General features: G+C 31.2%; 1 protein-coding gene across 2 annotated transcripts in view; it reads left to right on the forward strand.

Moving 5' to 3' along the window:
* Nucleotides 1-13,539, forward strand: part of LOC132750683 (tRNA endonuclease ANKZF1-like) — a 29,271-nt gene that overhangs the window by 10,549 nt on the left and 5,183 nt on the right. For both annotated transcript variants that reach the window (XM_060740697.1, XM_060740698.1), the window contains exons 8-14: nt 7,592-7,739; nt 8,414-8,636; nt 8,887-9,147; nt 10,072-10,173; nt 10,731-10,829; nt 11,204-12,098; nt 12,994-13,105. In XM_060740697.1, the coding sequence (XP_060596680.1) occupies nt 7,592-7,739; nt 8,414-8,636; nt 8,887-9,147; nt 10,072-10,173; nt 10,731-10,829; nt 11,204-12,098; nt 12,994-13,105 (1,840 nt within the window). The remainder of the gene's footprint in view (nt 1-7,591; nt 7,740-8,413; nt 8,637-8,886; nt 9,148-10,071; nt 10,174-10,730; nt 10,830-11,203; nt 12,099-12,993; nt 13,106-13,539) is intronic.

A 13,539-nucleotide genomic window follows, 5' to 3' on the forward strand; every position in this document is an offset into this window, starting at 1 on the left:
TTATCTATGAATTGCCTACACTTCCCAGCTTTCACCATTAGTCCATTACTTTTATCTTTTTTTTTCTTTTGTGAAATAAACTTCAATAAAGTAGTTAATAGCAGTTAGGCTGGCAGATTCTGGTATTAACTTAATAAATATTGATGTTTTCTGTTTAATTTTCAATATGTGTGCAATGTGCATACTCTCTTTTCACTGTTTAGAACTGTAACACAATGAATTATAATAAACATGACGTATAATTACCATGGTCTTGGGTTGTTAAAATTTATTATTTTCCGATACTTAAAAAAAAAGACTTTGTCAGAAGTGAACTATCATCTACATACATGACGATTTTAATATAACTTTGCACAAATATTCTCAATTGCAAGGTGATGTTTTGTCCATAAAATTCAGGTCCCTTTGACAGACAAAAATATGTGTTACAATGAACAACATGGTATTCACCAGCATAATTTAGGTCAAGGTCAAGGTTGCAGCTGTGTACAAGTCCATCAGAGTCAGTGACATTGTTCTCTCTCCACCATTTTTGACATTGTCACAGAACTTTTTTAACTTATTAAGTACAAAAAGGATTTGATATGGATTTTAGGACTCAATAAATGTGCTTTTATAAATATCCATAGAATCTGAAAGCATTTAGCTATTAAAGAGTTATAATGTGTTATACCTTAATAAGTTATGTTGCCATTAAATGTTAATTTTAATAATTATGTCAGTTGCAACTTTTCTTTCTGTCAGGTCTTGGATAAGGACCTCAAACACAGTAGAAAGAAATACACAGAACGAATAGGGTATTTGGATGTAACCTATGCTAAAATGTTAATAAATAGTAATTTAATGCGAGGAGTTGAAGACAACATTTATACCAGTAAATCAAGTAGAAGACAAACTAAATTAAGTAAATTTACAGATATATATACAGTACATTATTTATATATGTAAATTGTCTACCTGATAACGTTTATACATATCTGGATCAGTGAGCATATTTAAATTATTATGATTGTCTGACATAATCTTATTATGTTCAATCATAATTTTACTGAAATTATAGACTTTGTTTTTCATTGGATGTCAAATATATACATTTGTTATACATTATTAAACACCCTCTGATAATTAGTTCACATCTTAAACCATGTGGTAGAACTACTTTCAATCCATATTAAGTTTGAGGTTATAATGAGTAATAGCCGAGGATGTTCCGATTTTAATACTTCATAGTACAAAGATCTATTTTTATGATGTGGAAAACCCGGCTTGATTCTATAATTAGATATATCATATATTGAAATAAGTAAGTTCTGTCTGTATAAAATAAACTGATTTCACTGTTTTTCTTCTATGACTTTTAATTGATTTGAATTGAAAACATAATTTTTTAAAGCATTTGCAAAATATTTAATACTTGTTACTTTAATATTTGGCAAAACTTTCCTGAAATTTGATTTTAAGTAAGTGTATGAAGTCAATATCTAATAAAGTGTTTCTGTATGCAAAAATAAAACTTGCCATAAAGTTGTAGTGTTACAGAGACAATATATAAAGCTATTTGTTATTCAACTATATTGAGTGGACCGGAGGCAAGTTGGTTATCGAAACATGCGTATACCTCCCAAATCCAATATTAGTCCACTCTTTTGTCAGTCTATATACAAGTGTTTTTTAGTGTTTTTATATTTTTGGGGAACTGCAGAGGTGACTAAATGGTGGTTCATTGGCTAATAGTATGCAGGAATTGTAGAGGTTTGATCCCTGGTTTTGATAAACCGAAGGTCATTTAACAAATGCTGGTTGGCATAAACACAGCAGTCAGTTGTGGACCTGACGTTAAAAAACTATATAAAGGGGTCATTTTGATAATAACTGGGATGGGCATAACATTTTTCAATTTGAGGTTATTATTGCAATAACTGGAATATGCATCACATAGGTCATTTTGGGGTTATTATTGCAATAACTGGAAAAGGAATCACATAGGTCAGTTTGGGTTTATTATTGCAATAACTGGAATCTGCATCACATAGGTCAGTTTCAGATTGGTCAGTTTGGGGTCATAATTGCAATAACTCGATTTAAGGTATTACATTGGTCAGTTTGGGGTTATTATTGCAATAACTTGAATAGGTATCACATAGGGTTTCACCTTGGTCAGTGTGGGGTTATTTTTGCAATAACTGGAATATGCATCACATTGGTCAGTTCAAAGGTCATTTTGATAGGAATCAAGACAGTGTCCCTATGGTGTGATATTTTAAAGAAGCAATAAGCAGTACAGCAGAATTGTTTGTATTAGCCAGTGATTAAAAAATTGATGTAATTATATTTTCTATTTTTAGAATCTGACTGGAAAAAAACTAGAACAATCTTAAAATAAATTGAACTAAAATGGTAGTTTGCATTTATTTAAATACTCTTTAACCGTTTTTTAAAATTTGATTTTTCTTCAATCAGGATAATACTTATCTGATTGACTTTCATATATTATATAATTAACATATTATACATGCATCAACAACACTATTGATGTGACCAATGTATTTATTCTGAAAATAGAACTGACATATTATAAAGTGCAATCATAACATTTAATATATCCAGCTTTTCCTGTTAAATATTTTGACTTCATTTATTTTAATTATATTGTGATATTTAAAAGAAATGTATTAATGAAGATATGTACATGAACAATTTGGCTCTGATAATTTATTTCTAAATGAAGTTCATGTTGTTTTATATAGGTAAATTTTCATGCAATATTCAAATTTGTGCTGTATTCAAATTATCAAATTGTTAGTTTGTTTTAAAAGTTTAAATACAATATATATACCAGTCAAGTTTTATATTAAGTATGTTGGTCCGGAGTTAGCTGGTTATCTATGAATTGTCTACACTTCCCAGCTTTCACCATTAGTCCACACATGCTTTTTGTAAAAAAAAATTTAACTTTCCTATATTAGACAAATTGCTTGCTTAGTTGAGTATAGGTTGTGCAATGACCTTTTTATCTCACTCCTGCATTTTTGACATTTTGACAGAACTTTGTTACTTAAAGTACAAAAAGGATTTGATATGGATTTTTGGACTCTAAAATTAAAAGAGGCTAGATGATGGAGCCTGATAATGCTATATTTTATATATGGGGTATGATATGTATTTGATATGGACTCTTTGGACTCTGAAAAGAACTGATGCTAAATTGATATGATTTGATTCAATAATGATTTCTATTGGAGGGTGTCTCTTAATACATAAATGGTGATCATAGTAAATTAGCACAGTATAAAAATTATATAAAAAATATGAATATAATTTTCAAATTCAAAGGAAACTTAAAAGTGGCATTGATAAATGATTAGGATTGTATAAAACAGCAAGATGATCATTTAAATATGTTTTAAAATATCCATAGAATATGAATGTGTTATGCCTTAATAAAGTTATGTTGCAAGGAGATGTTTTTTAATGATTGTGTGATACAAAGATCTATTTCTTTAAAGTGGAAAAACCCAGCTTCATTCTATAATTAGATACATTAGATATTAAATAAGTTACTGCAGTAGTAATAAACTGATTTCACTGTTTTTCTTTTATGAATTTTAATTGATTTGAATTGAAAACATAATTTCTTAAAGTATTTGCAAAATATTTAATACTTGTCACTCCAATATTTGGCATTACTTTCCTGAAATTTGATTTTAAGTAAGTGTATTAAGTCAATATCTAATGTAGTGCTTCTGTATGCAAAAATAAAACTTGCTGTAAAGTTGTAATGTTACATAGACAATATATAAAGCTATTTGTTCCTTACATATATTGAGTGGACCGGAGGCAAGTTGGTTATCGAAACATGCGTATACCTCCCAACTCCAATATTAGTCCACTCTTTTGTTAGTCTATATTAAGTGTAATGTAGTGTTTAAATATATTTTTTGGGAACTGCAGAGGTGACTTAGTGGTGGTTCATTGGCTAATAGTATGCAGGAATTGTAGAGATTTGATCCTTGGTTAGGATAAAACAAAGATCATTAAACAAATGCTCGTTGGCATATACGCAGCAGTCAGTTGTGACCCAAGCTCTACCAACACCTGAGGACTTGACGTTAAAAAACTATATAAAGGGGTCATTTTGATAATAACTGGGATGGGCATAACATTTTTCAGTTTGGGGTTATTATTGCAATAACTTGAAAAGGTATCACATACGTCAGTTTGGGTTTATTATTGCAATAACTGGAATCTGCATCACATAGGTCCATTTTAGATTGGTCAGTTTGGGGTCATAATTGCAATAACTGGATTAGGTATCACATTGGTCAGTTTGGGGTTATTATTGCAATTACTTGAATATGCATCACATAGGTCATTTTCACATTGGTCTGTTTTGGGTTATTATTGGAATAACTTGAATATGCATCACATAGGTCAGTTTCACATTGGTCAGTTTGGGGTTATTACTGAAATAACTGGAATATGCATCACAAATGTCAGTTGGAAGGTCATTTTGATAATATCTGGGATAGGTATCAAGACAGTGCCCATATGGTGTGATATTTTAAAGAAGCAATAAGAAGTTTGGCAGATCTTCTTATATTTACATAAGTAACTTTCTGTCAACCAATCAAATCAATGTATTTCTTACTGAGAATCATTGCACAAAAACATCATCAACTGTGAAGCTAGAAATGTCCTTAAAATTTTATTGTTTCAAAACATTTTAAGTAGATATTTTATATATATATTCTGTTTAAATACAGGAATGTTTTAATGCTTAATAACCTTGCCTGCTGCTACAGAATTATTCAACCTATTGTGACATTAAAGTGCAGACCAAGATCAAGTCCCACATTCCTTATCTGATCATACTCTGCACTGTTAGCTATTCAGTCAGTAAAATTTATTATGTAGCAAAATTTCCTTTATATATCATGTGTGGTTTTGTCCAGACTGCAAGATTGGAAAAGTCAATTTAAGATATCAAACGTTATTATGGTTAATTCATAGGTTGTATGCTGTCAGTAGTCTAAAAATAGATGTAATTGTATTTTCTATTTTTAGAATCTAACTGGAAAAACTAGAACAATCTTAAAATAAATTGAACTTGGTATATAAAACATAGTTTGCATTTTGTGCTCTTTAACCATGTTTTAAATTTGATTTTCCTTTAATCAGGATAATACTAATCTGATTGACTTTATATATTATATAATTAACATATTATACATGTAACAACAACACTATTGATGTGACCAATGTATTTATTCTGAAAATAGAACTGACATATTATAAAGTGCAATACATTTAAGATATCCAGCTTTTCCTGTTAAATATTTTGACTTCATTTATTTTAATTATATTGAGATATTTAAAAGAAATGTATTGATGAAAATATGTACATAAACAATTTGGCTCTGATAATTTATTTCTAAATGAAGATCATGTTGTTTTATATAGGTAAATTTTCATGCAATATTCAAATTTGTGCTGTATTCATATTATCAAATTGTTAGTTTGTTTTAAAAGTTTAAATACAATATATATACCTGTCAAGTTTTATATTAAGTATGTTGGTCCGGAGTTAACTGGTTATCTATGAATTGTCTACACTTCCCAGCTTTCACCATTAGTCCACACATGTTTTTTGTAAAAAAACAAACTTTCCTATATTACATTGCATGCTGAGTTTGCATATAGGTCTTGCAATGACCTTTTTATTGCACTCCCATCATTTTTGACAGAACTTTGTTACTTAAAGTACAAAAAGGATTTGATATGGATTTTTGGACTCTCAAATTGAAAAGAGGCAAGATGATGGAGTCTGATATGCTATATTTTATATATGGGGTACGATATGTATTTGATATGCACTCTTTGGACTCTGGAAAAGAACTGAGGCTAAATTGATAAGATTTGAATCAATAATGATTTCTATTGGAGGGTGTAATTTAACGCTAAAGTTCATTGGTTATAATTTATAAGGTGCCACAAACAGGGAAAGTTACAGCCTGATAGGAACCACATCATACTTCCAGGACTTAAGAGGCGGCACATAAAGGACTAAATGCCCAAACCACATTTCTACTATCCAGCCAACCCCTCTCCCATCCCCCCCTCTTTATTTTATTTAAGAAGGGGTGCAAAATTCTTATGAAGGACTAATTAATGATAACACTTAAATGTGGCATTGATAAATGATTAGGATTGTATAAAACAGCAAGATGATCATTTAAATATGTTTTATAAATATCCATAGAATATGAATGTGTTATGCCTTAATTAAGCTATGTTGCAAGGAGACGTTTTTTAATGATTGTGTGATACAAATATCTATTTCTATAAAGTGGAAAAACCCAGCTTCATTCTATAATTAGATACATTAGATACTTAATAAGTTACTGCAGTAGTAATAAACTGATTTCACTGTTTTTCTTTTATGAATTTTAATTGATTTGAATTGAAAACACAATTTTTTAAAACATTTGCAAAATATTTAATAATTGTTACTTTAATATATGGCATTACTTTCCTGAAATTTGATTTTAAGTAAGTGTATGAAGTCAATATCTAATGTAGTACTTCTGTATGCGAAAATTAAACTTGCTGTAAAGTTGTAATGTTACATAGACAATATATAAAGCTATTTCTTACTTAACTTTGTGAGTGGACCGGAGGCAAGTTGGTTATCGAAACATGCGTATACCCTCCCAACTCCAATATTAGTCCATTCTTTTGTCAATATATACGGTACATGCATTATAGTATTTTGACTAAATGGCAGTGCATTGAATTTGGCTTTGTATGCAGGAATTGTAGAGGTGTGATCCCTCGTAAGATCATTAAACAAAATGCTGGTCAGCATACATGTATATTTATAGAATGCATGAATCAAAACATTCACAAACATCAACTTTAATGTGTAGCAGATTCTGACCCAGAACAAAATATATCTCAGAATCTAGCTTAGTACATGACAAGTACGGAGTGGAAGAGTAAATAAAGTATTTTTGTTAGCTTTATGTGTTGACCACATACAATAAAGGTATTAGGCAAGAAATGAAAATATCATTTCTATATTTGTGGTTTAATATCATTTCTATATTTGTGGCTGAACTGCGATTCCAAGCATTTTTTGAAATGCTAATACTGGTATTATGTGTGAGTACAAGGGAGGTAATCACCTAATAATTTGGCATAAAGATTGCAGCAGTTAATTACTCTTATATGTCATTAAAAAAAATATCACTTGTCACATGATCTTGTCAGTTACTTTTGCTCAGTCATGTGTCTAAAAGGTTAAAAATGTCTTTATTATTTAATACATCATACATGTATCCATATTTTGGGCAGTGGGTTTTGATGATTATGGAGGAAAGTTAGTGAGTTATAATAATGTATTTCAACCCTGAGTGTGTGTGCTAACTACGATTCTTGATATGACTTGTTCGTAATATTTTAATATCAAAGTCCCTTAAACTCACATTTCATATTACAAGCAAGCCGTTTCACATACTCAGCGTAGTAAGGGTAAAATTAACATAAAGCTATTGTGATGTTTAATATTTACTGGTATTTGTTCTGTTTGCAGAAATGAGATGGTAGCACACAAGACATTCCATAGATATGTAGTGCGAGCTAAAAGAGGTACAGCACAGGGTAGCAGGGACAGCCAGGGTAACGCCCCAAAATCAGCCGGGGCTTCATTGAGGAGATATAACGAGGCTGCACTAACACAGGTAACACTGACAAGATTCAGGATTAATCTCTGTTTAACTAATGTAATACTGTTTAGAAGCTTTATGTGAAAGTATATAAAATTCTTGCAAAGGATTGATCCCTGTGAAGCAATGAAAACAACAACAAAATTTGAGTCTGTTAAATAAATGCCTATTTTGCCAGTTCATTTGTATAGAATTCGACAAGATATAATATAGGTGGATATTCTATTTATGAATAAGTTTATAAGGGATTTTACAATAAGTCTAGATAGAAAAAATTCAAAACAGGATAATACTGGGAAAAAAAAATACTAGTAATAAATGTTTTTTAAGGTATTTCTTAATATGATTTTGTAAGTTTTACAGATATTTACTCTTATTTTCACAGTGTTATTATAGTGTAGAGATATCTGAACAGTTCAGTACATAAGTATAACAGCTATAGTAATTTTCACAAAATGAGGTCTTTGTGGAGTATTTTTCAAAACTTTTAGACTGACTGAAGTGTTGTCAGAACCTAGAGAATTGATAAAATACAATTATACCATAAGATCTTGTTGAAACATTGGTTAAAACTTTAGGTCTTTGTGAATTATTTTCATTATTCACATAAAATAATGGAAATATCCCACTTATTATTATTGCTTGGATATGCAACCTCTATTCAAGCCTCTTCTACTTTTTCTTTGAAGGAGGTGCAAGAACTGATCACATCCTGGAATGAACTTATAAAAACCTGTGACAGAATATTTCTACGAGCCCCAAGTTTCAACAGGAAGATTTTCTTCTCTGGCAAGGCACCGCCATTAGATAAAGACGATGAAAGGATTAGACTTATTCCATTCCAGACTAGACGTCCTACATTTAATGAAGTCAGACGTGTCTATGAGATGCTAGCATCTATTGAATGCTATGGTATAATTACATTCGAAATTTATTGCCCGTAACTTCTAGAAAATGTGTATATTATGTCACTAATATGTGTTGTATAAATGTGACAATTTTGATATTAGTTGACTTATATTTCAACATAATGCCTGCTTTTAATCCTTAGTTATCAATATTCTTGGTCCCCTGTCATTTATTGACTTTATAACCAGATGAGCGTTATAGGGCCATCATGACTCCTTATGATTAAAAAGGCGGACTTTGTTAAAAATTTCAGGTGATGAGGCAGAATTACATGATTTGGTTCCCATCTCTCCACCACAAGTCTTCAATCCTGAAACAGGTCAGCTGACACCTAGAGATGAGAACCAGCTTACTCCTAGGCAGCGTAAGCTTCTAAACAAAAAGATAGGTACCAGTCCCTTGGCAGTGGAGGATAACAAAGCTTCTGGTGAAGCTGAAGAGAAAGCATCTGATGATAAAGATGCTGTCAACACAAATATGGATGAAAAGAGAGAAATGAAATCTTTTTTGCCAGGTATGAATGCACAAAAAAATACAAGTCAAACCTGTATACATTACTAGTCAAAGAAAATTTTAGATTTGGGTTTTTATTAATAACATATTCCTAAAAAGAAACAATTGTTCATATATTTTGATTGTTAGAAAAGAAAAATGAAATATGTAGTCATAGATTATTAGTAAGTGATTGTTACTTTGGTTACAGAAGATTATTCTACTTACGGTATTCAACAAATTCCTTCATCGCTAAGTAGGACATATAGCCAATTTGGTATCTAAATTTCTTTAAGATGCTAATGTTGCAAATTAGGTTGCAGAACTGCAGTATTTCGTGTTGTGTTAGCCAGATATATTTGTGACAGTGACATTCATGATTGTTTATCAATGATGCAATAATAATTGAATATTGATTATCAGCAAAGCATTCAGCATTGATTAGCATTTATTTCCTACAAAATATGTATAGGCGCTTTGGTTAAGCTTTTGTATGTAAGTTGTTGGTACCTACAAAACTACTGAAGGGAATAGGTTGAAGCTTCACACACTTGAGAGCATAACTGAAGGTCTTTGAACAAGGCCAATAACTTTAGATAAATTTTGACAGAATTATGGCTCTTTTAAACGCTACATTATGTAGGACTACATTATCTAGACTTATTTTACTATCAAGCACTGAGAATAGTCATGCACGCTGACCTACCAACAGCTCTTGTTCATTTTATTACAGACAATAAAGCCTTCCACTTGTTGTTGCTAATGATACCCACAAGAATGTTCACATTAACATTTTCTCATTCTTTTTTCATATTTACTTCTTTTCTGTTTGATATTTGCATTCTTTTCCCTGTTTGATATTTGCATTCTTTAGCTTAGTATTGTACATTTGAGGTATCCTTGCTAAAAGAGAAATATTCATATAGAACTGTTTATATTTTTACAGGACATGTATTGGAGGAAGAGACTATGTCATCTGGAGCATCTACTGCAAGTGATACCGAACTTGTGGAAACCATGGCAACCATTAACTTGATGGAACTCAAAGGTATGGCCATCACAACAATAACAACAAAAATATCTTTGTTTTTTATTTAATGTAAACATACATTGCAATTTAGTAGTTTGTTTTTCAGTTTTGACAGTTAGGGTCTGAGCCATTCATTGGAAAGAAGAAAAAATGTTTGGCCTGTTGAAATATGGATGTTTTCTTAACCTGCTGGCAGTAACTGAATCTACCCTTGCAACCGGTGCATACCAAGATCAGTCAACATATCTATGCCATAAAGTCATGGTCTCTAATATTTGATATTCCTCCTAAAAATGATGAATGGTTTTGTCCAGATTGAATTATGGACAAGTCCATTTATGATATTTATGGTGGTTGAGGGCTAGTACAGTCATGCCAAACTTTACTGATTTTATAAATGTTTTGTTATGTACTTAAATTTATGGAATTTTAAATTAATGTGATGAAGTCCTTTAAAATGATTTTTAGTTTGTTTAGTATGAATTACGCATAGCTTTATGTTGTTTTCTTTTCTTTCTAAATTGTTTGTTAAAAAGTCAGAGTCATTCATGCTATGATGAACTCATCTGTTACAGAATTTGCTTTCACGAAGAAGCCCAAGAAGAAGAAGAAGAGTATAAAGAAGAGAAATGCAGCCATGAAATATCAAACAGAACCAGATACTAATATCATGGGTAAATTATATCTGTAAATTTCTAAGAATGAAAAGGACTTAGTTTCATTGACTAATTTTACTATCATTGGCTGCTGCAACTATATTTCAAAGTACATGTCACGCTAAAAGTTGAATCTATGATCAAAGGCAATATTTTTGGGTTAATCTGCAATGTTTATAGATGGCACTAGATATACAAAATAATGCATGTTCAGATTACCGTTATATCAACATGGATGGAGTACCAACAGGAAATACTACATCATGTCAATACACTGTGCATATATGTGATATTAGGAGTCTAGGAATATAGAAAATCAATTCAAATGTATGTATTTCTACTGTTATTTTATCTTATAGGTATATGTTAAAATATATTACTTGATTTCACAGAGGAAGAAAAGTACCACCTGAAGAACAGTCTGTACACAGCATGTAAAGTTGGTGACAAAGAATCCCTTAAAAGTCTCCTCACAATCTTGTACACTCCTCAAATCTCTGGTGATCATGTTGAAGGGCAAAGTCAGGAAGAAGTAGGTCAAGGTCAGAATAAAGTAGGTCGTAGTGAAGGGTCTGAAGAATCATCTGTGGGTTCTAAGCCAGGAAAGGATGTGATAGTTGAAGACAAGGATAAACCTGTTGGAAATGAAGTAGAAAACAGAAACCAAGCATCTCAGGAGAAAAATATTAATGAAAGAACGGGACATGGGTCAGATATAAGTGTTATTCAGGAAAGTGAAAGTTGCTCTGTCAATGATCTACATACAGAGGGAAAGGACCAAACCAATATTCCAAGTACTAAAAGTGATAATAAATGTGACATAGGTGTTGTTACAGAAACAGATGATAACCAAGTTAATGTTTCTACAAATTCTGATTTAACTGTTAAGGAAAATGCACTTGATATGCCTTTAAATGATAAAGATTCTGAGACTGAAAGTAAAGACGAAAGTAAAAGAATAGAAAACTCTGTAACTGAGGATAATGTAAACAATTTAGAAGATTCTGATACTTTAAGTGCAGCAAAAGGCAACAATATAAATATGGATGATAATACAAAGTCACAGATTGACTTAGATACTGAGAAAGCATCTTTAAAACTAGTGACAACAAAACATGTGTCAGATGTGACAGGAACATGGCCTGACTTTTCTCCAGTTGTTACACCAGGTCTAGTTACTGAGCCGTTTGGGGATAATAATACAACTCTGTTACATGTAGCAGCAAAAGAGGGCCAGGTAGCAATAGTGAAAATACTGATGGAGTATGGTGCTAACCCTGCTTTAAGGTATTTATTTACAACAATAAAATATTTGCTTAAAGGAACTCCACTGAGGTCTAAAACCCTTAGAAGAATATAACATTTAAATTTCTTTCATATATCAGTCGGGGTTCTTTAAACAGTAAGATATTCAAACGATTATTAAGAAATATTCTCAAAAATAAATTGAAAATGCCCTTAGTCAGATTAGTGTGAAAAGTGATGCAATGCTTTTCACTTTTGGCTCATTTTCTTCACAATTAGAATAATAATTCTGGAAAAACAAAGTGAGCGAATAATCTGAAATTGTGCACACAGGCTACTGGTTTAGGTCTTCATCAAATGGAACATTAATCTCGAAAAAAAATATTTCCAGCCCTGTCAAGTAATGTCACTTTAATACAGCATATGAAACAGTAAACCTTTTGAAGACTTATGAAGCTTTTGACTGTTAAGATCATTAAATTTAGATAATTTGCCCATCAAAGCTTTTTGGTATGAATTCTCATAGAGATTTTGAATTCTTTTACTTCTGCTTGCTCACAGAAGGCTGGTGGTTTTAATTAGGTATTCTTTCATCAGTAAAACATGATAGTCGCCATATGATTATGGCGGCTTTGATATGACTAAAAACTAAGCCCACAATAGTACTTTACTTAAGCATGTTGGGCAGTTATATTATTTAACCCATTAGGCACTTAGTCGAGTAGGCTACTTTTTTCAAATTATAGAGAGAAAAAAATCATGCAAATTTGAAGAGGAAGACCTATGCCCTTGCGTACATTATTTTAAGTAGAATTCTGTATTTTGATTTAAAAGAGTGAAGGACAATCCAACATGTGAAAAGCAAAATTATTTAGTTATACAGTTTTACATGTATAAATGGAGCTTTTTGAAATCCAGCTATTTTGTTGTGTTTCAGGGACAAGGGTGGTCTAACACCATACATGGTATCAAAAGATAAAGCAACAAGAAATGAATTCAGGAAATTTATGGGGTTATGGCCAGATAAATATGATTATGAAAAGGCTCAAGTAAGTGACAAGTTATATATAGAGGATATGTATGTTATTTATAGTTGTATTTGTATATATCTGACATTGATTATGTATTGACTATCTTTAATAGCACAAAGCTTGATAGCCATAAACAGATTGACCTATTTTAGAGGACATATTTTTCCCTCCCATCAAAAAAGACAATCACAAAAGACGAAAGATGTCCAAATGTCTCAGAGAAGTCTAACTGCTTGAGTGATAAATATAAGAAAATATTCATGTTAAAAGATATAAATAATTATTTACCCGATATAAACAGTTCTGTTTTATATTGCGTCACATTTTTAGCTCACCTGTCACAAAGTGACAGGGTGAGCTTTTGTGATCGCTTTTCGTCCGGCGTCCGTCTGTAAACTTTTGCTTTAAATGACATCTCCTCATAAACCACTAAGCCAATTTCATCCAAACTT

This window comes from Ruditapes philippinarum, unplaced genomic scaffold (genome assembly GCF_026571515.1).
Source record: "Ruditapes philippinarum isolate M1 unplaced genomic scaffold, ASM2657151v2 ctg2983_1_1_1_1, whole genome shotgun sequence".
Taxonomy (NCBI): domain Eukaryota; kingdom Metazoa; phylum Mollusca; class Bivalvia; order Venerida; family Veneridae; genus Ruditapes; species Ruditapes philippinarum.